The 23,180-nt window shown below is 46.8% G+C and overlaps 1 protein-coding gene and 1 pseudogene across 1 annotated transcript in view; both read left to right on the top strand.

Annotated features, from left to right (window-relative positions):
• The first annotated feature begins 1,082 nt into the window (after nucleotides 1-1,082).
• FA2H (fatty acid 2-hydroxylase) overlaps nucleotides 1,083-23,180 on the top strand; it is a 52,982-nt gene continuing 30,884 nt past the window's right edge. Inside the window, exon 1 of the mRNA XM_077133028.1 lies at nucleotides 1,083-1,422. Coding sequence (XP_076989143.1) covers nucleotides 1,153-1,422 — 270 coding nt within the window. The 5' untranslated portion in view covers nucleotides 1,083-1,152. The remainder of the gene's footprint in view (nucleotides 1,423-23,180) is intronic.
• LOC143660000 (eukaryotic translation initiation factor 3 subunit H pseudogene) lies at nucleotides 2,640-5,738 on the top strand (annotated as a pseudogene).

Raw genomic sequence — 23,180 nt, 5'->3', positions numbered from 1 at the left:
ATTTTGGATACTTTTTATTACTATATCTTCATAATTATTTCTCTTTTCTTGTGTAATTTCTAACCTCTCCTTAATGCTCTGTAGTGTGTTTTTCATCTCAGACATTGCAGATTTCATCCAGGAAGTTTTATTTGGATCTTTTAGTCTCTGCTAACGTGTTCAATATTTCCGCTAGCTTCTTGAACAGATGGGAGACCGTTATAACTGCTTCAAAGTCCTTTCCTACTAATTCTATCACCTAATAAACCAGACACAAAAGGACCAGATATTGGGTGAGAACGTTTATATGAAATATCTACTACAAGCAAATTCATACAGGCAGAAAGGAGATTAAAGGTTTCCTGGGGCTAGGGAAAGGGGGAGGGGAGTTGTTGCTTAATGGATTCAGAGTTTCTTTTCTGAGTGATGAAAAGTAATGAAAGTGGTGATGGTGGCACAATATTTTAAATAAAATTGATACTACTGAGCAGTACATTAAAAATGGCACGGCAAACTTTGATATACGCACATACCAGTACAATTTAAAAAAAAAAAAACTTTATTTACAAAAACAGGTGGCTAGGCCCAGAGGGTGGGGCTATAGTTTACCGATATGGAGTTTGAAAATATTACTTAAAATGCTATTTACTTTGATTACTGAATTTCGGGCGCCTTAGATTTTGCACGGGCAATCTCGTCCTGCCTCCGCGGTTCGTGGCCCTCTCCAGAAGCCGGGGGAGCGATTACTGCAAGCCGCAGAAGATGAATTATTCTAGAGGAATCAGGTCATCGTGGATGTCCGTCCAGACGGGCGCCCGCGATGGGAAGACTTGCTCCGCCTGCCTCCGCCGGCGCCTTCACTTTCCTCGGGTGATGGGACACACCTGGCCTGCGCGCCCTCTACCTGCGCAGGGCCACCTGGAGGGAGGCGCGCGGCGCCCCGCCCTCTCCCCTCGGCGGGGCCAGAGCTGCCTGCCGGCCAGCGGGGAGGGGGCCCCTTCGGGCACCGGCCGCGTCCCGCCGGGCGGCCAATGGGAGCGCGGCATGCAAATGAGCAGGTGCGGTGGCGTCCGGCCCCCGCGGGGCAGCGGCGGCTCGGGGGATGTTAGAGGCGCGCTGGGCGGCAGCGCTGCAGACGCCCCGGCTTCGAGCTGCGAGCTCCGGTCTCCCGCCATGGCCCCCGCGCCGCCCCCCGCCGCCTCCTTCTCGCCCGCCGAGGTCCAGCGGCGCCTGGCGGCCGGCGCGTGCTGGGTCCGCCGCGGGGCCCGCCTCTACGACCTCACCAGCTTCGTGCGGCACCACCCGGGGGGCGAGCAGCTGCTGCGGGCGCGGGCCGGCCAGGACGTGAGCGCGGACCTGGACGGGCCCCCGCACCGGCACTCGGCCAACGCGCGCCACTGGCTGGAGCAGTACTACGTGGGCGAGCTGTGCGGAGACCCGCAGGTACAACCGGGCCCACGGTCACCCCCGCGGACAGGCCCCCGCCCACTCCTCCCCCAGCTTCCCGCTCCTGGGCAAGCCCGGTTCACCTGTCCTCTAGAAGGACCCAAGGTGACAACCTCCGCTCTCCTCTGCGCTCCCTTCCTCTTCTCTCCAGGTAACAGGTCATTCTCCCCCACCCCACCCCCGCCTCACTCTATCTCGGGCCAGAAGTTTACTCTCCCTCCCCGGACTCCCCCCTGACCATCCTCCATCCGCTAATTCTTCCACGTTCCCGAGTTACCCCTTCTTCCTACTTGTGGCGTCTGCAGCCTCTGCCGTCTGACAACTTGGATCGCTGTTGCAAGCTCAGCACTCTCACAGCTCAAACTTCCTCTCTGCTTCCCTTCCCAGCCTCTCCCTCTTTGCAACTGCTCCTCATTTCTGTTGAAATGACAGCTCCAAGCAAGCCTCACCTGTCCTCCGCTCTCCACCCGCCCCTTTGTTCACTGGGTGCAAACCAGCCGCTCTCCTCAGCTGGGTTGGATTTCCTGGGTCCTCCCTCGACTTGCATTAGGGCTCCCTAGGTGGGTGGAAAGGGCCAGGCAGGGTCCTGGCTGAGTGTGTCCCTCAGGCCTCCCTTCAGCCCTTGTCCAGAACACTGGGTGTCTATGAGAAGGAAGGGCTAAGCCGGTTTCTCTGGGAGAAGGGTCAGCATTTGCGTGCAGGCAGTATGCTTACCTGGATGTCATTGTGCGGCGCAGGCTGGCAGGTATTTAAGCTTCCAACTGACCTTTGGATGGGTTTTGTTATCCCCATGTTAGGATGTGGAGATCTAGGCTCAGAGAGGTGCTGTAATTTGTCCAAGTTCAAAACACCAGTTAGTAAAAAAGACAAGTGTATCTGACTCGGAAACTGATCCTATCTCGGTTCCAAGGAACTGCAGGCAGAGGAGATAGGCCCCTGAACAGGCTCCATGTAGGCGCAGTCCAGAGGCAAACTGACCCTTTGCCTTCCCCAGGTCTGCTTGGAGGGCTGGTGACAGTGGGGTCATCATGCTTGAATGAGAACAGTCTAGTTACTAACAGACCATCCTGCTTTCAAGGGGGATCCAGAAAGTACTTTTAGATCTTTGATGAAGGGATTCACCTCTCACTGCTCCAAGTAGTGCCTCATTGGGCCATCTTGCCTGATTCTTCAGTCATTTTGTCACTGGCTCACTCGGTTATAGGTTGGCACCAATGAACAAAGCGAACACGGTTCCTTTCTTCGTTGAGCTGACAGATGACTGGAGAGGAGGGGAATTTAACTACATTGTGCTGTCAGAGTCTGGATCTGGGGTATCCTCCCCAGATTGTGGGGAACAGCTCAAGAAGGGCTTTCTTGAGAAGCTGACATTAATGCTGAATGCTAAATGATGGATAGGACTCAGCTAGGGAAAGTGTGCTGGGATATGTGCTTCCCGACAGAGGGAACAGCATGTGTGAAGATCCTGAAGGGATGGGAGTGGCACAGTCAAGGGGCAGAAGTAAAACCAGTGTGACCAGAGTCCAGTGGGCAGGGAGAGGGATATGGGAAGAAGCCAAAGATCAGCCTGTGGTCAAGATTTGCCACTTGATTATAGGAGCAACGGGAAGCTAGGGAAGGGAAAAAGCAGGGGTGTGGCATGGTCAGATTTGCATCTTTGGAAGAGCGCTCTGGCTGCAGTGCAGAGAGGTAATGGATGTGAGGACTCCTAACTGGGAGCTGTTGCATGGTCCAGGCAGGAAGGAGCAGTGCCCGGCAGCAGGATGCTGGTGCTGAGGGGAAAGAGGGAAAGAATTTAAGATATTTCTTTTTGATTTTGAGAAATGTCAGGGCTTGGCTACTGCAGCAGAGCCTCCATGCCAAAGGAGCAAAAGCTAGTGGTAGTTATAAGCAAAGTTATAAATAAAGCTGAATACAGGAAATAAGAGAGGTTGGAACCAGAATACTAGAGCCTGCCTGACTTGTGGTGGCTCGTGGGGCCCATCCTACATTGTAACTGCGTCCATAACCTGGAGCCTTAGGGTGCGGCTTTTCCACCCAGCATGAGCCTGGGTGTCCCTTCAGGCTAGCTCTCCTACACGGCTCCACCTCCCCCTCTGCTAGCCGCCCGGCACCATGGTTTTGCTTTGCTTTACTTTGCTTTGTTTTGCCTTACGTGACCCTCAGGGAGGGCTCAGGAGAATACAGAGTCCAAATTTGCTTCCGACTCCTGCACTAACCTATTACCCCAAAAGTCCCAGTGTGGCCATGTTGTAGGCGCCCTTATATCTGGGCCCCAACCTGCGGATGTAGAAAGAACAAAAAACTCACAACAAATGCATAGCCCAGACTTCACCAATGACCACGCTCACTGAGCACTCCTAGCTGCATCTTGGTTCTGTCTGCAGCTTTCTTCTCTTCTGGGAACATGCAGAGAGTTGTCTTCAAACTGGGGGAGAAGGGTGGCCAGAGGTGAAATCTGAGTTATCCTTTTAGAGAGAAGCCTGCGTATGGGCTGACTATGAAACCCTTCTCTGGCTAAGCCCTTCTAGCAGCCCCTGAGCTGTCCCTGCCCACCTCCCTCTGCTCCTCCTGCTGGACCAGTGATGTTGACACCTGCTGAGCTTAGAGCCTGGCTCCTGCAGTGGAGGAGCAGGAGGGGCGTTGAGTGGAGGAGGGGGTCTCCCCAACTCTGTCATTTGGGGCTCATTTCTGAATGACTCCCCCTCCCAGGGGCCCTTCTGCCTTCTCTTAGTGCTTGGATGTGGGGGTTCAGGAGCTGGGCTGTAAGACTTACAGGAAGAAGGCCTGGCCCTGTCTGCTTCCCCTGTTCCCCACTTTGCCACACCCCCTCTGTACACACTCTTACACACACATTCACTCACACCATGGCACACACACAAAACAAGTCAAACTCGTTTGAGCCAACATTCTGTGGGGATGAGACAAGGTCCACCATGGCCATAGCCCTGGACTGGGGGAAGCCAAGCTGCGCGCTTTGAGGGAGTGAAAGGGATGGCTGAGCTGGGAAGCCAAATCCCCTTCTCAGCCCTGGTCCTCAGGGGCCAGTGGGGTCAAGCTCCTCACGCCAAGTTCATGGAAGAACAGTTTTCTTCCAACTGTGGGGCGCATTGTTAGTGAGGCGTGAAGTCAATTAATGAGCTGTAACTAGCACTAAAAAAAACCAAAAAAAGATAGTGGGCGATACTGTGATTAACAGTACAAGTATTAAAAAGTTCTTTCGTGAACTAGAACAAATGTACATCACTATTGCAAGGGGTTAATAATAGAGTGGTATATGGGGGAAATGCACCTATTGAGACTATGGACTAGAGTTAACAGTAACATTTTAATATTCTTTCATCAATAGTAACAATGGACCATGATGATGCCAGGGGTCAATAATGGGGGAGATAGGGGTATGGGATATTTGGGGGAATTTTAGGGGATTTTGTGTTTGTTTGAGTAATGGAAATGTTCTAAAATTGATTGTAGTGCTGAATGCACAACTATGTGATGATTCTGTGAGCCCCTGATTATGTACTTTGGGTAGATTCTATATTGTATGAATCTATCTCAATAAAACTGCAACAAAAAAGAGAAATAATAAGAGAAGCCTGCATCCTGCAAGGAAGCTACCAGCCCTGCTGCCTCCTCTCCCACCACTTCCAGTGCAGCCCGGAAAGGCTAAGGCAGAAGTGGCTTCGGAGACTGGAGCAGGTATAGATGGATCACCTGGTGATATTAAAAATATTCAAACATTATCAAGAAGAAGAACATTATCAAGAACTGAAGTTATCCAAGGAGTGCTTTGGGGCCTGGTTATAGAAGATGGGCTTGAAACTACCACTGCTTTCCTTTCCCCGGCGCGCGAGGGCGAGGTTGACTTTGATGAAGTTAGTGCCAAACGGAGATGACGCAGAGCATTCACCCTGTCGGCACTGTGCATGTCCACGTGGCTGGCACCAGTCCACATACTAAGGATCCTTTGTCACCCGGGCACTCCTGGACTCTCGGTCTCGTTACCAATAGGCCATTGAAAATCGGTCGTTCTCATTTACAAGCCCTAAAAACTGCCCTAGAGTCTCTCCCAGTGAAGGCAAAAACAGTGATTCCTAATTTGTCCCCGAGCATTGAAACAGGCAAATATCACCTTTGAGCACATATTTGAAGAAGTGCCGATGGCAATTGAAAAATCACGTCCCATCAGTGTCCCAGTGTGGGAGCTTGAGAAGAAGCCCGCTGGTGCAGACAAACAGGAATCACTCAGTCTCACTAGCAGCAATTGCTCAGGGAAGAATCTGCAGCTGCACATGCACAGAGTGGATGAATGAACTGGGACAGAGTTGAAGACACCCCTGCGGAGACACTAGTGAACCGCGGTAGAAATATGGGTCTCAGCAGTGCCACCGGCAGCACCCCACCCCACCCGCCTCCGAGGAGACCCATGCATGCTCCTCCACACACCCCCAGCCCCTGCGGGGAGGGGTTCGCTGCCCACTGCAGGCAGAACCCTGAGGACTTCCCTGCCCCAGACCCAGGCAAGCTCATCACAGCCCAAGCTCTTCAAGGATGCGACCACTAAGAGAAGGATGTTTCCAAAAAGGGAATTAACGTGGACTCCTAAGATCACATTGGAGCAACTCTGAAAAGCAGAGGATTCCTTTAATATAATTGCCATCTTTGGTTATAAGGTTTTCTTTCTAGCCAAAAGTAAAGTAAAATAAGATTAAAATGGAAGAAAGAAAAACAGAAAGGAAAGGAAAAGACTGTGGGTCTGAACCTCCTTCGAAGATCACAGACACTAGGCTCCCCAGACTCAGGTTATCATGTATTATTGTCACAGTTTTTACCAAATTATATTTATTATATATCTTTAAATAGACCCACTTTTTATTTTACTGTTTACTTACCCTAGGTGATGATACCTGTGAAATCACAGGTTTGGCATGCACTTTAAAATAAATATAGAGCTATTGGAATAAGAAGTGCTGGCCTCTACATCCGCTGAAGCCGTCCTGCCCCCCCCACGGTGTAGCACAGCCACTTACCGGGGAGCGCACAGACTCGGGCTTCTTAACCTCAGCACCCTGTCGGTCAGTTTCTGGATTGATGAAACAGATGAACATGTGTGTGAAAAGGAAAGTGGAGCTACTGCTTCAGCTTTTATCACAGTCCTACAGGGGCGCTCCCCTCCCCAATCCTGCCACCGAGATGCTGATAACTGTCAGAGGGTGGCTGGCCTACCCCGACCTGGACACAGACCTCAAGGGGCATCGTGGCAAGCATCTGCCCAGGCCAGCTGGCTTTCAGCCCTCTGTGTGAGAAGGCCTAGGAAGGCAGGCCTCACCTCCCCAGCCCCGTGTTGGGGTGCCCCTGATGTCTGATGAGAGCATCTCCGCGCGCCATGTCCTAGTTCCGCAGGGGGTGTGTCTGTCTCTTAGTGGCTGAGATATCTCCAGATTCTGCCACAGGTGATTCTGCTGGGCTCTGGAGTCTGGCCGCACAGAACTCCGGGTCTTGAGTAATTAAATGGGGGTGAGCAGTGGGGGGAAGCTCTAAGTGCAGAAAATCTTGGGGCTCCTACCCTCCCCAGATGCTGGGCCATCATGAGCACAGCCAACCGGGAAAGCTGGTCTGAGCTGGAACTCGGATAAAAGCTAATGGTTGGGGAACTTGCCGGACCGTCCCCACTGCAAAGTAGAGTGGAGGTAAAATCCGCTTGTCCTGCAAGAGTCTTCTCAGCTGAGGCTGCCTGGGCAATCGGCAGTCACCATCCTCCAAGGCCCGCCAGGGACTTCCAATCTGTAGCCCTCGGTGCCAGCTGAGTCTTACATAGAGGGGCTGCCTGCCGGGCATCCAGGGACCTGGGTCACTGTGGCTCCATGTCCACACAGCACGCCATTGTGCTCCCTGCACCACCCCAGAGTTCAGTGAATGAAAGGGCTTCGAGGCCCAGAATTGGGGAGAAGGTCAGAAATTAGGGTTCTTGGGGAAAATAAAAAGAAGCAAGTAGGAATCCCATAACCTCATGAGAGTAACCATCTTTGGAAATATTCCCAGGAAATAACCCAAGCTGACCCATGGACAGCATCCATCCATCTTTCCTTTCCTTATTTTTTTTTCTCATGATACACACTCAGCATTGCTCTCTGTGTGGTCCTCATTTATTTAGGCAGACAAATAATAAACTCCCCATTCTCCTGTATACCCACTCCCATCAGACCTTTGCGCCCAGCACTCCACTGAAAGTGGGGAGTTCACACCTCACTAAACCTGGTGGCCAAGTCACACTTCCATCTTACCTGAGCTGTAGCCGCTCTTACCCAGGTGTTCCCCACCATTCCCCACCACCCCGAACTCCTCACCCCACCCCGAACTCTGAACCCCACCCCCGCCCCTGCTTCCTTGATATGCTCTCTTCACTTGGCCTCTGGATAAGATGCTTCTTTGGTTTTCCCTAGTATGGGTTTCCTATGGCTGCTATAACGCTTTGCTATAAACTTAGTGACTTAAAGCCACACGAATTTATTCTCTTCAAGTTCTGGAGGTGAGATGTCTAAAACGCATTGGCCGGGGAGCATCCCTTTTTTGGCAGCTCTAGAGGAAAATCCATGTCCTTGCCTTCTCCATCTCCTAGAGGCTGCCCGCCTCCCTTGGCTCATGGCCCCCAGTGAACCATTGCATTGCCCAGGCCTCTGCTTCCGTCGCCACGTCTCCTCCTCTAGCCCCGATCCCCTGGCTCCCTCTTAGAAGGACCCTTGTGATTACATTGGCCCCATCCATATAATCCAGGGTAACCTTTCTGTCTCAGGGTAACCTCCCGTTAGCCGCATCTGCAAAGTCCATCTTTCCCAGTGAAGTCACATATTCATAGGGTCCAGGGATTGGGACGTGGAGATCTTTGGGGGAACATTATCTTGCTGCACATGCCAGCTGTACCCCTGGGCCTCACCTCTCAGCCACCATTGCTGGGTCCTCTCTCTTCCCCCTTTACAGAAAAGTGTACAAATCTTAAATGTTAAAAAAACAAACAAACAAAAAGCCATTTCTGTTGCCACCACCCAGATCAAGATGTAGAATATTTCCAGGCAACGGCCCCTCCCCAGTGTGACTACTGTTCTGACTTCAACTGCCATAGGACGGTTTTGTGTCCCCATACTTGGTATAAATGGAATTGTAGACTCTGTCTGGCTTCTTTAGTGTCTGAGAGATTATTAATGTTTTCCTTGCTCTTAATAGCAACCGTCTCCATTGTATGCTCTATCCTAGAGAAGACACAGACAATTGAAGGGGAAAATTAGGAAATAACTGGAAAAAAAACAGCCAAGGACTTGGACAGGCCACGTGCTGATCATCAGGCACCTTCTTCGTCTTCCTTTTGAGACATTTCCCCCTCCACCACCCTAATTTGGCCAGAGCTCCTTGTCCCCGTTATTGAAGCTGTGTTGTAGGCAGGTATGGCCCTGCCAGTGCCTCTCACACCCCACTGCCTATGAACCGTCCTAAAGAGCACCTGGTTATGTTACAGCAGCGTTCTGAATTCTTCAGTGGCTCCTCATTGCCACATCTTTTAAGTCCAGCTCAAATGCTGTTTCATCGACAGTACTTCTCCTTACCTCCTCATTCAGGACTTTTTTCTCCCTTTTCCCACATTCTCTTAGCACTTCACCTACACCTGTTTTGCAGCATGTATGGCTTTCTTCCTTATTTAATGTATTTTTCAGTATGTGTCTTATGTTCTGTACTAAGCTGTACATTCTGTGAAGACTGCAGTTGTATGACTCACGTTGATTTCTCTAGGCCACACCAGCGTAGAGGTGCATGCTGATGGAAACTACTAAATGTTTGAGTAAATGAATAGCTGAACTACTTACTAAACTGAGATGTGCACATAATTTGAGAGGAGGGTAGGAATATTAGCACAAACAAGGTACTTCCAGAATTAGAATGTTAAGAAGAAAAAAAAAAGAAACAACTATTTCCTGTTCTTTTTTTTTGTTAACTGAAAGGGTTGGGGGGTTGATGGGAAAGATGTAGGGCTATGAAGTGAATCACTTATTTCTGCCTTTGCCCTCCGCTATTGGCAGCCAGAGAGCATTGGCAGAGCATCCTCCATGCCTGGCTACTGTAGTCCATCCTTCTCCACAGGCCCTTACAAGTGTTAGAAGTGAAGTCTGTCATAGAAAACACCAAGCGAGGGCCCAAGCTGTGCCCAGGTGGCTGTCCGTGCCAGGATGACAAGCAGAGAGAGGCATGAGCCCGGCTGTGGGATTTCCAGTCGTCTTCTCTTTCCTGTGTCTGTCCGGGCATGTGTCCCTGAAGCCTGTTGTCTGAGGACAGCAGTTCTCATCCTTCTCTAACTGCTGCTCTTCCAAGGCATGCAGGAGACTCTCCCCACCTGGTTATGTGCCCCAGTGGGAGACAAGCTCGGTCATGATAGTAAAAATAAGAACCACAGACTCGATGGTAGCAGCACTGTAAGTTTAAAGGGAGAAATATAAACCTCATCCTCAAGATTTTTATATTATATAGTGGTACCCCTGAAATAATTATCTAAATGCTCTGTATTCTTACCTTGATAGCATATTGCAAGGATTTAAATAGCGATACCATGAAAGCAAATTTGGAAGGATTTGCCCTAATGCATTTGAACTACGGTGCATTAAAAGTAAAAAGTTTTGAAGTCCTGTAATAGGAAAACTACTATACAGAAATTCCACTGATACACAAACACGAGACTACATATGTAAAGCGAACCATACAATCTACAACAAATATGGTTGGTAATTACCAAAGCGAATTAGGTATAATTTCCCCTTTAAAAGGGAGAGTAGAATTCTAGCTCTCGGCATTCCCCTGTGCCCTGGGGCCTTTTGAACAGGGCTTAGCAGTGCAGGGCACCCACATTTCTTACTGGAAAACAGAATCAGAGTCTTCAGGGATCTCTAATGATAGTTAGTTTTTGTTTATGCATGCCAAACGTTAATGACTTACTTGGTTGCTGGTAAATAGCCTTTAGTCCTATGTAATAATGATCATCTTTGAAACGGAGCATCATTTGCCTATAAAGAGCAAAGAAATGCCTCAATTTTTTGTGTGTGTATGTGATGAGGAGCACATTTCATTCTTTTTCTATGCGAGTACCCCCATATTGCAGCACCATTTGTTGAATTTTTGTTTTGTGTTTTGTTTGTTTGTTTGCTTGTTTGTTTGGGAAGTGCATGGGCCGGGAATTGAACCCGGGTCTCCCGCATGGCAGGTGAGAATTCTACCACTGAACTTTCTTCAAATTTTTAAATCTGCTCAAACCCCACACTTTGGGACTTACTGCCTTGGAGCGAAAAGGAGCATCTCACTTGGGCTGCATAGCTATAGCTTCTGCCATCCCACCTTGTCCCAAGCTAGGGAAAAAGCCAGATCCACCTGATTTAGTGGGTGATTCACATGCCACACGTCCTGCCTTACGCTGGTTGGTGGCAGAGGAGTGTAAACAAATGCAATCATTCCTTAGACCAAAGCAGAAGGGTCCTTCTGTACTAAGATAATGGGTTGCTTAGAGTGAATCTACCAAAATGAAGATACATTCATAGTAAATGGGACTGGGACAGTAGGGAGGGGAACCATGATCGCTTACCTTTAAAAAGGAAACGAAAAAGTATTTTTCAAGTTGAGTTTGACCTGCAGCAAAATTAAGATTATAGTTATGCGCTGATGCTTAAATTAAACAAATAGTGAATTAAGTAGTGTTGTTTTTGTGCACCTGTAGCCTTGCTGACAAAATCATATGAAAGCTCAAGGTGACATTCTAAGCTTCACACTGGACATTCACGACACGATGAAAAAGGGAGTTGTTTTAGGGAGAGAACTTAAGGGCTCAGCCTCTCTCTGCATCCCTTGCTAAGCTGGCCATTCTCTCTTGAAGGGCAGTGTCCTTTGTCGACTGCCTCTTTTTCGGGGTCAAGCCTGACATTGCCAGATCCTTATTTGGCAATGGCACTGGATTGTGAGCAAAGCAGTTCTCTATCACTTTCATTGACTTCGTGAAATTTTCTCTATTTTACAAGATTTTCAATTTATCTTGCAGTGGGATTTCATTTTATTACATTTTATATTGTCAGATGACATCAACCTCCAACCCCCAAGGAGAGGATACTTTATCTGGGTGGGCTGGGAGTATTTGGGGGAGGAGGTGGTCAACGTTTAAGCAGAGACTACATTTATTAATAATGATCAGTTGATTCATGAATATTTCCACGTTAGGGTGATTTCTGGGACTCTTTGCAACTTGAATCTTTAGGGACTCAGATGAAGCACACTCGGTTAACAATGTCCCCCCTGTGTCCTTGGGGAACTAAGAGTAACCACCTTAAGTTTTTGTTGGGATTTACATTTTTCACAGTATCTTCCCATAGATTTCTACTTGAACCCTTAAAGTAGGTTGGGCAGATGTTGGTTCTCCCATTGAACAGAGGAAGAACCTGTAACTCAGAGCGGTCCTAGAATCAGGGTCTCCAGGCACCCAGTATTTCCATTGCATACCTGCTAGGGATGAATCTTCGGCATAAGATTAAGCTAAAGGGGACCAAGTGCATTTCTTTTCAGAGATAGGAGGGGTGAGGCACGAATTGGGAGTCTCCTCTGAGCCTTCTGGGCTGAAGACGGGAGTCAGCGCTCAGGCTGAGCCTATTTGCTTTCTGGCCCCCATTAACTCCCTCCGCCTGCCAGGATGGCATGCGGCAAAGTGCATATGTGCATCGCTTTCCTCTCCCTGCCACGTGACTCATGCCCTGCATGCTCAGTTACTGATTAATTCGTGGGTCAAACACTCCGGCCTCCTGGCAGTGCACCTTCCATGGGGTGAAGGGCTGAAGGTGAGAGTGTGAGACCAGGCGATGTGTTGGCTTGAAAAGGCTCATCTGAAGTCACACTGCAACCGTCTTTAATTAGGACTTTTTTGTTTAGTCCACTCAAAGAAATTCTTCCTGGCGGGCCGCGGTGGCTCAGCGGGCAAGAGTGCTTGCCTGCCATGCCGGAGGACCCCGGTTCGATTCCCGGCCCCAGCCCATGTAAAAAACAAACAAACAAACAAAATATAATAAAACAAGAAAATGTTTAAAGATGTTTCCCTTTCTTCCTCCCTTCCTTCCTTCCATCCTTCCTTCCTTCTCTCTGTCTTTCCTTCCCTTCCTTCCTCTCTCTTTAAAAAAAAAAAAAAAAAAAAAAAAAAAAAGAAATTCTTCCTTTAGGGGCAACAGGACCAGTGAAATACCCCAAATCTCTGGGGAGCCTGAAGTAATAATAGCCTATGACCCCCAGGATGCTCCCTAAGGGGCCTGAAGTTCGGGGGCGGGTATGTCTGATTAGCTTGACCAAAGCTGCAGTGGGAGGAGTTGAGAGTGTCCAGGGGGTTCTGTGATTCTGTCTGTCTAATTGAATGTGAAAGGGGGCAGTCGCCGGGCTAAGGTTCCTCCCTCCACCCTCTGCTCAGCCCTTGGTCATCTTAGGGGGGGGCCTCTCATGATCAGGTGCCCTTGCAGGCCCCCACCTCCTTCCCAGAAAACCCACCATGGGGAAGCAAAGCCCTGAGACTCACCCGAGCGCTGGCCCACCCACTCAGGAAGGGGACACCTTGAAGGTGGCCTCGTGGTTGCTGATCCCCTCCAGGATGGAAGTCCTGTCCGGATGAGCTAGACCCTTCCTCGGGAACCGGGACCCTGGTTTCCTGCTAATCTGCAGCCCACAGTCATGTCATGCTCAAGGCCAGCAGCCAGTCTTCCAGGAAAGCCTGGTGGCCGCCCTCTAAAAAGCACGATCCAAGACAGTGACCACCTGTGCAAGGCCCAGCCTAGAAGGGACAAGCTTCCAAGGGGAAGGAAAGAGCTTTGCAAAATCCTCTCTATCTGGGTTTCCCTTTTTGTCCTCCTTTAAAGACCAACATTCAGATACATTCTGGTGACATATTTGACCTCATCATTTAAGTATACGCTGGTGAAACATTTGAACGGATTTGAGAGCAGACGATGCTGTTTAGCAGGGAGAGAAAAAAAGGAGTGGACACCTCTCTCTACTTCCTCCACTACACTTGAACTTGTCCACCAAGGCCCTTCCCCAGCACCCTGGGTGCAGCTGGAGCTGATCCCAGCCAGTCGATCAATGTTGCTCCCCCATAGCCAGGAAAAGCACATCTTAGCAGTCAGACCAGAAGCCCTGAATGTCAGGCTGTCCCCATAGCAGTGGAGGGTGTGATGTGGGGGGAGGGGGAGAGGCATGCACCATGAATGAGACACGCACAGTATGTCCGTGTGTGTTTGGAGAGATTGCAGACTGATACAGAAATACCCCGCATGGAAATGAATGAATCCAGGAGTTCTAACTCCTAGCTCCACATTTCCCAGGTATTTTCTATGTGTCATATGTTGGAACAGGAAAAGATGCAAAGAGAGTTCCGGGTGTCAGGGGCCAAGAGCTAAGTCAAGGGAGAGCCTGTTGGAGGTGGGGTGGGGAGAAGGCCATGGCCAGGCAGGATGGGCCCCCGTGGAGCAGCGTGGGCTTTGGTGCACAGCCGGCCAGTGTGACAGCAGAGTTGCAGGGACCTTCCTGGCTTTGAGCTCGTGGGTGGTCTTCAGGCGGGCTCTCCTGCAGGAGGTGGTAAACTTCTGAATGGGCTGGGAAAGTCCACTTGATCCTGGGCTGTTTCAAGTCCACCATGTCCCAGAAACCTTCATTTTCTTTGACGTTAATATTCATTACAGACATTCCATTGGAGATAGGTATCAAAGGTTTATCACATTCAACAATATTCTCTTTGTCAAGAAGGAGAGCACAGGTCATTAACATTAGACTGATGACTTCACCCCCCTTTCCTCTATCATAGTAATTGCATATGAACTTGGTTTATGAACATTTAAGTAGTGCAAAAGAATGTACACAAAATAATTTGAGTGTCTTGCCCAATCTACCCCACTGTAATCACCATCAACAACTTCTGGTGTAGCCTCCCAGAAATATTATTCTGTACGTTCACACATATTTATTATCCCCTTTTACCTCCCACATAAGACCATCAGATGGTACACACTGCTCAGCCACTGGCTGCTTTTTTACCTAATGACATATTTTGTACTTCTTCCTGAATCAGCAATTGAGATTTATTTCCTTCTCTTTGACAGCTGTCCCTATTAATGTTTTTGCCTATTGTATTTATACTAAAATAAAAATCCTTATATAACCATTTTGCATACATGTGCAAAGATATTTTCATATAAAGTCCTAGACTTAGAATGTCTAGATTAAAATAAAGTGCATTTATCTATTTTGATGGATATTGCCAAACATCCCTCTAAAAAAGGTTGTTCCATTTAAACTCTCTCCAAAAGCATGTAAGTTAAAGAAAAAGCATATTAGAATTTCTGTTTCTTCACATCCTCACCAAAACTGTGTTTTATTAGTATTGTAATCTTTGTCAATGTGGGGAAAATTGCTCCCGGTTTAAATTTTTATTTTATGTATATGAAGACCAGGTTGAGTGATTTTCATGTTTCTAAACTATTCACACCTTTTTGGTAAAAATGCCTGTTCATGTCTTTGCTCATCTTCCTATTGGATAAGTTGGTCTTTTTTCCTATTAATTTATAATCACTCCTTATATATAAAGGATATTAGCCCCCTTTCCATCGTAAGTATTGCTATTTTTCCTTCAATTTTCATTTGTCTTTGGACCTGATGTGCTTTTTTACCTCCACACAAAACCTTCAAATTTTTCCTATAGTAAAATATAGCAAATTTTATCATTCTTAGAAGGACCAACCCTACTCTAAGATTCTATATGTAAAATCAAAAATATTTTAGTATCCTGCTAATTTATTTCATGGTTTCAATTTTTACACTTAAGGAACAAGATAGGGATTTTAAAAAATATTTGTATTGATAAATCTTCACATACATACAGTTCATACATGGTGTTCTAGTTTGCTAGGTGCCAGAATGTAATACCCCAGAAATGAAATGACTTTTAAAAAGGAGAATTTATTAAGTTACAAGTTTACAGTTCTAAGGCCATGCAAGTCTATAAAGATGTCCAAATTAGGGCACCAACAAGAGGTTATCTTCACTTAAGAAAGGCCAATGAAGTTCAGGGTTTCTCTCTCAACTGAAAAGGCACATGGTGAACATAGCGGCGCCTGCTAGCTTTCTCTCCAGGCTTCTTGTTTCATGAAGCTCCTCTGAGGACGTTTTCCAAAGGTCTCTAGCTGCGCAGGCTGTCATGGTTTTCATGGCTCTAAAGGGGGACTTTCTCCAAAATGCTTCCTCTTTTAAAGGATTCCAGTAAACTAATCAAGACCCACCTGGAATTGGAGTCGCAACTCCATGGAAACCATCTAATCAATTTACCAGCCACAGTTTGGTGAGTCACATCTCCCTGGGAAAAATAAAAAAGCTCCCAGCCAGTAGTAATGAATGAGGATTATAGGACATGGCTTTTCTGGGGTCAACCACAGATTTAAACCGGCACACATGGTGTACAGTCAATGGCTCATGATGTCATCACATAGTTGTGTATTCATCACCATGATCATTTTTAGAACACTTACACCACTCCAGAAAATGAAATAAAAAGAAAAAACTCATACATACATACCCCTTAGCCCTCCCTCTTATTGACCACTAATATTTCAATCTACCCAATTTGTTTTACCCTTCATCCCCCCTGTAATTTATTTATTTTTATCCATATTTTTTTACTCATCTGTGTATACCCTGGATAAAAGGAGCATCAGACACAAGGTTTTCACAATCACAAGTCACATCGTAAAAGCTATATCATTATACAATCTTCTCTGAGAATCAGAGCTTCTCAAATACAGCTCAACAGTGTCAGGTACTTCCCTCTAGCCACTCCAACACACTATAAACTGAAAAGGGGATATCTCCAGAGTGATTCAATCAGTGAGGGGAAAAGTATTTGCAAAGCCCCCTTCGGGGAATGGTGAGAACAGGGAGAAATTCACCTTCCCCAAGTTGAATTCTTTATATAACCCCTTTTCAACATGAAAAAAGTTAGAATGGGCATAGACCAAATATCCCTAAAGACTGGGAGAAGGGTCAAAGGAGAAGAAGGAGTTATAACAGATAAGATAGGATTTAACAAATGAGTATAACTATTGAGTTATTATATTGATATTTCTTCCTAATCTCCAGTGTCTTGGAGCAGCTAGAAGGAAAACATGAAATTGTGGAACTGTAACCCATACCAAATTTTGAAATCTGTTCTTTATCTACTTGTTAAAAATGTACTTTTGATTTTTTGTATATATGTCATATCTCACAACAAAAATTTTTAAAAATAAAAAAATAAATTTAAAAAAAGGGTATATCTATGTAATGCATAAAAATAACCTCCATGGTAACCTCTCTACTCTGTTTGAAATCTCTCAGCTACGGAGACTATATTTTGTCTCATTTCTCTCTTCCCCCATTTGGTCATGAAGGATTTCTCAATCCCATGATACCAGGTCCTGGCAAATCCCGGAAGTTCTGTCCCACATTGCCAGGGAGATTTACACCCCAGGGAGTTATATCCCACACTGGGGCAGTGAGTTCACCTACCGAGGTGGTTTAAAGAGAAACCACATCTGGGCAACAAAAGAGGTTCTCTGGAGTGACTCTTAGGCCTAATTTTAAGTAGGCTTAGCCTATCGTTTGCAGGAATGAGTTAAAGATAGGGCTTTGAGCCTTTTATTTTTCCAAATGACTCACTGGTTGTCCCAGCACAGTTATGGAATAATCTCTCTTTTCCCACTGATTCAAAAGACCATCCTCGACAGATATTGATTATTCGCAAATACACATAAGCCTATTTTTTTAAACTCTTTTAACAGCGAAATCACTCTCTTTTTTGAGCTATTGGGTGTTTTCCTCTTCCTGTTCCATTCCAGCCAGGATTCTGCTCCTACCTGCTCCATTAGAGAAAGCAAAGTTTGGGACAGGGGGAGCTGAGGGGAAGCACAGTGGGTCTGAGTGTCAGAGGCCGGGGCTGGGGGTTGCTGTGGGCCCTGGGGCCGTGTGGCTGAAACAGGCAGGAAGCCCACCCGCAGGCCCCCATCAGCACGCCTCCTGGGGGTTGAGGAGCGGCAAAGTGGGTGACCCAGCGGCCATGGAAAGGAGCGATTTAAGCCAGGGAATGCAGGGTTGGGGGGGAAGGTGGGGAGTATCTGGAGACAGCCCCGCAGCTGGTATTCAGGCGGGGCCAGGTACCTTTCCTGCTTTGTGTCCACAACCTGTGGTCGGAGGAGCCTGCAGGGCAAGTCCTGTGTGTGTGTGTGTGTGTGTGTGTGTGTGTGTGTGTCTATAAAGCCCTATAATTCGTGTGTGTGTGTGTGTGTGTGTGTGTGTGTGTGTGTCTATAAAGCCCTATAATTCTCGAACTTCCCGTCCCTTTGGCCAAGGGAACTAGATGGCTACCCTCCCTGTACATTACCACCCCCCATTCCTTTCATCAGAATCACGTGAGGAACTTATTAAAAACAGATTCCTCGGGCTTCTTGGGGGTGATAGAAATGTTCTACAGCTTGATTTGGACCTTAGCTGCAAGGAGATGCACGCTTGCCAAAACTTATCAAACTATACGCTTAAGATCTGTGCTTTTTTTTTACTGTATGAAAATTATGTTCAATTTTTTTTAAAAAGGAGGCAAATAAATTTAATGGAGATTTAGTAATCACTCTTAAGAATATGACCACATAATTGCAATAGTTAGATGTTGGTGTACCCAGTCTTTTTTTAAAGATCATTTTAAAGAAGAAACAGTGAAATGTGAACGGTAGAAGCCAGGTAGTGGGGATGCAGGTGCTCAAGGGGAGATTCTTCCAGGTTTGCTGTGTGATTGAAATCTGTCAGAATAGCATGTTGGAAATCATAGATTACTCTTACGCTATGAGTGGAAAGACAAAACAAAGCAGCTGCAGTGAATGGGTTCTTGCAGCAAGGGATCACATTTCCAGTGATATTATTAAACAGCTGCTGAAACTCAGATGCTTAGATGGAAGTTAATAGGATATGCCCGGGTGAATAGTGATAATCAGTATTGAAGACTGTGGGAGTTAGGTTCAGGTGTCAACTTGGCCAGGTGAAGGCATCTAGTTCTATTGCTGTGGACATGAGCCAATGGCATGTGAACCTCATCTGTCGCTGATTACATTTGCAGTTGGCTAGGAGGTGTACCTGCTGCAATGAATAATGTTTGATTTAATTGTCTGGAAACTTGAATGAGAGAGCTCAACGTAGCACACCCCAAGCAGCTCAGCACACCTCATCTCAGCTCTCGCAGCTCAGCCCAGGCCTTTGGAGATGCAGAAAGGAATCACCCTGGGGAAAGTTGTTGGAACCCAGAGGCCTGGAGAGAAGGCCAGCAGAGATCACCCTGTGCCTTCCCGCATAAGAAAGAACCTCAGTTGAAAGTTAGCTGCCTTTCCTCTGAAGAACTATACATTTTTAACTAAATAAGTCCCCTTTTATCAAAAGCCAATCCATCTCTGGAATGTGCTACATTGCGGCAGCTAACAAACTAGAACAAAGACTCGTGAAAAGTTTGAGTTTTCACATGAGTTGGGAAAAAATGACTAAATTAAAGAAATAATTAACTTATGACATGAAAAAAAAAAAAATAAAAACCTTGGGCTACTCCCTAAACCTACAAAATCAGAATTCCTGGAGGCAAGACCCCAGAAACCTGTATTTTCAACCAGTACCACGTGTGACTCAGTAGCAACATAAAGGTTGTGACCCGCTGTCTTCAAAGGCTAAAAGCAGAGGGAAAATGGAGATGGAAAAATGGGGGCCCTGGAATGGCTCAGGGGGCAGGTCTCTTGGGGTTATTAGGGATTCAGCATCCCCAGGCCCCTGGCTTGGAGATTGGTGTGGAGCAGTGGTGCAGGGGACATTGGCCAGGAAGCCTACCATGTGGCCCCCTAGGGATGAGGAGGGAGCAGGGCCTCTGGAACCCAAATACCTGAGTTCTAGCCCCAGTCCTGGGTCTTACTGGTTCTTGACTTTGAGCTCAGTCATTCAACCTCTCTGAGCCTTGATGTCCTTATTCCCTGAATCCCTTGCAGGATTTTGTATGCCACGATGAGATCAGATGAGATCTGTAAAACAGAACGTGTGGATTAAAACCTAGACAGTATGATTATGAACCCTTCTGTTAAGGGACTGTTCCTGATGGGTAGTGACAGAGCAGCAGCCACAGCTTCTGATAGGAGGTTGGGGAAGGCTCCTCCGAGGAGCTGACATCTGATGGATGAAAAGGAGCTGTCGTGAAATCTGGGTAAAAAACATTCCTAAGTGCAAGGGCCCGGAGGTGTGCAGGGCATGGCAGCATCACAAATCCAAAAGGAGGCTCTGGAGCAGCTGGAGTGTGAGGACTCAGGGCAATGAGGGCTGGGGTGGGTGGAGAAGTGAGCAGGGGCCCTGCTCAGTATGTTTGTGGGTCATTGTAAGGGATATGGATTTTTTTCTGAGAGCAGTGGGGAGCCACTAGGGTTTTAAGCAGAGGATCAACAAAGTTGCTCTACATCTTACCAGATCATTCTGGCTGCCACGTGGAGGGGGGATAGAAGGGGGTCAAGAATGGAAGCAGAAAGAGGGCTAAGAAAGCATTTCAGGTGTACAGGTAACAGAAGAAGGTAGCCTGGACGGGGTATCCTTGAGGATGGAAAGAAGTTGATAGAATTTGGAAGTATCTTGGAAGTAGAACCACTAGTACTTCTGATGGATTTAAGGTTGAGAGTGAAACAAATGGAGACATTGAGGATGATGCCAAGCTTTGGGCTTGAACAGCTGGGGGGTGTCGTTTATGGAAATGATGGATACTGGGTTAGGGGCACAAGTTTTGGGGTGGGGGAATCAAAGTTCCACTGGGGCCACATTAGATTTGAGATGCTAAGGAAATACTCAAGTGGAGATTTCCAATAGGTGGTTGGATATATGAGTTCTGAGCTATGCTGCCCAGTATGGTAGTCACTAGCCACATGAAGCTATTTAAATTTAAATTAATTAAAGTAAAATTTAAATTTCAGTTCCTCAGTCCCACTAGTCCCATTCTAGGTGTTCAATAGACATACATGGCTGGTGGCAACCATCTTAGATGGTGCAGATGTAAAACAGGTCCACCACTGTGGAACGTTCTGTTGGGCAGCATTCGTCTAGAGCTGTGCTCCATTGCAACTGGGCATTTCTCTCTGGGATAATGGTACCCTAACCTGGAGATCTGGCCCAGGAAGCTGGTGTCCTTGCTTCATTCACCAATGGCTTCTTCTTGCCTGCTCTCCTTACCCACACTGACCCATGTCCTCAGTGAGGTCCCTCATCTATGGCTATATCAGACAGGCTGTGACGTTCCAGGTTTTTCAAGGACATTATCCCCTGGGCTGAAGTACCATTGTAATGAGGAAAATAAAACATGGTGTTTAATGCGGGTAAACTATATAGTCTATAGCTCACTGGGAGACATTGGTTCTTGGGCTCACTGTGTAGAGTTTGCTGGCTTAAGAAATGTGCAGATGGTTTGGAAGTTATCAGGTTAAATGAGAGTGTAGAGAGGCAGTGGAAAAGAGAACATAGGCTTGGTGTCCACTGATAAAAACATCACGAGAAAAGTAAACTACACGAATATCCCTTATGAATATGCATGCAGAAATACCAAACCCAATCGAATAGCATATTAAAAGGATCCTACATCATGGCAAAGTGGGATTTTTCCCAGGAATGCAAGGGGGAGGGGTTCAACATAAGAAATCAATCAATAATAGAACATTAATAGAACAAAGGAAAAAATCACATGATCATCTCAATTCATGCAGAAAAGTCAACACCCTTTCATGATAAAAATACTCAGAAAACTAGGAAGTGAACTTCCTCAACATGGCAAAGATCAGTTTTGAAAAGCTTACAGCTAAGTTCATACTCAATGGTGAAAGACTGAAAACTTTCCCTCTAAGATCAAGAACAGGATAAAGATACCTGCTTTTAACACCGCTATTCAACACTGTACTAGAAGTGTTAGCCAGAGCAACTAGGCAAGAAAAATAAATAAGGGCTTAGAGACCAAACAGACTTGTTTTCCAGAACTAACCATGCCATCCAAGACAAGTCAGCCAACCTCTCTGAGCTTAAAGATACTCAGCTATAAATGGGAGGAGTCTGAATCGTTGGGCAAGGGGAGATAAGAGTGTTTTAATCAGTAAAAAGGAAAAATAGGTGTGAAACAGGTTATTTTGTTGTTGTTTTGATTTGTTTACAAAACAATTCAGTGACATGTTTTATCTAGTATAACCATTTTCTGTAAACAGTGGAGAGAACACTTATTTTTCTTAAATTATTAGATTATCAAAGGCAACTTGAGTATTGTTTCTCAAATCATGATGTATAACATTATTTGTAAACCCATGGCCTTGTTTATCCTTTAAAAAATAGCAAAATATAGTATTTTGAGAAAAGTTCTTACAGATTGGAGGGTTACATAATAGAGCTGAAATTCATTTCATTAGAGAAGTTGGTCAGTGAAGAAATAGTATATTTTAAGAGTATTCAATTATATGTATTATATACGATAATATAAATGTATTTAAATCCATTTTCCTAATGGCTAACACAGTCTATGACCCTACCGAAGGTAGGCCTGAGATCTAAGAGTTTTAGCTCAAGACTGAAATCTCTTATTGACAAAAGGATAAATTTTAAAGAACTCATTTCCTGCAGGCTGCTGATCAGGGTTGAACTTCAGGTCCCATCCATCCTAACTCTGCAGTTCAAGGCAGGATTTAGGGTCCCAGGAGGGTGAATCTCAGAGAGCTCCCCTTGTTGACCCATCACCAAGCCCAGGTCCAGCCCCCCATGCTCAAGCAGGGGGATTTATTCCTTGGGCATCTCCAGGTCCCCAATTCAGACCCATGTTCTCTGGACTCTTGGTGCATCCCTGGAAGTGTTGTCCTGATCTGAGGTTAGAGGCTGGGGAGGAGAGGAGTCGCGTGGATGCACATGGCCCAGGTGGATGCTGATGCTCATGGCAGGTTTTGATAGAGGATCAAGTTCATTGTCCTAAGGTTTATAGGGACATCCTGGAGAGTTTGGGGTGATGATTTAGTATTTCCTAACCCCTGGTCCCATTTTCTAGTATGCCGGCTTGCCCACTTGGTCCTGCTTCTGCTGCTGGTGACAGGTTGCTAGCAGGTCATCAAAGGGGACTCCTTTCATGAGTGGACACAAAGCCAGGTCCACGGAGAACTGAAAGCAAGGCCACAGGGGGCAGCTCAATCTTCTCACGTGTCCCTCCACATCTGCTGACCAGGAGGAGTTGATCACATCTCAGCACGTGTTTCCTACATGTTTTCCTTTCTTCTTTTTCTCAAGAAAATGGGGATGGTGGCCTGCTGAGCTGCTGGCTTTGCAGCGACTGGGAATGAGTGGGCATGCCTTTGGGGTTCCTTCGCTTGCCATTCGCCAGATGTAGCTCCATAATCTGTGGGTCTTGGCCCTCTGAGTGGTGGCCTGGACTCAGCCCCTGTCTAGACCTGGCCTCTGATTCAGAGCTAGCAATGCAGAGGGTGGAAGCAAAAGAACTCACTGCCTACATTTTAGCCAAAATTTCTGGCTACAGAAACAACCAGCTGAGAGGAAACTGCTCCCTGAGCCCCCATCGTGTGGACCACCCAGGTGGCCGGGTGGGGCCCCAGCCCCATCATCATCCTCCCCAGGCCCACCCCTTCCTACCCGCCCAA

Source organism: Tamandua tetradactyla, chromosome 16, assembly GCF_023851605.1.
Source record: "Tamandua tetradactyla isolate mTamTet1 chromosome 16, mTamTet1.pri, whole genome shotgun sequence".
Classification (NCBI taxonomy): Eukaryota; Metazoa; Chordata; class Mammalia; order Pilosa; family Myrmecophagidae; genus Tamandua; species Tamandua tetradactyla.
This window is presented reverse-complemented; position numbering and strand designations above follow the sequence as displayed.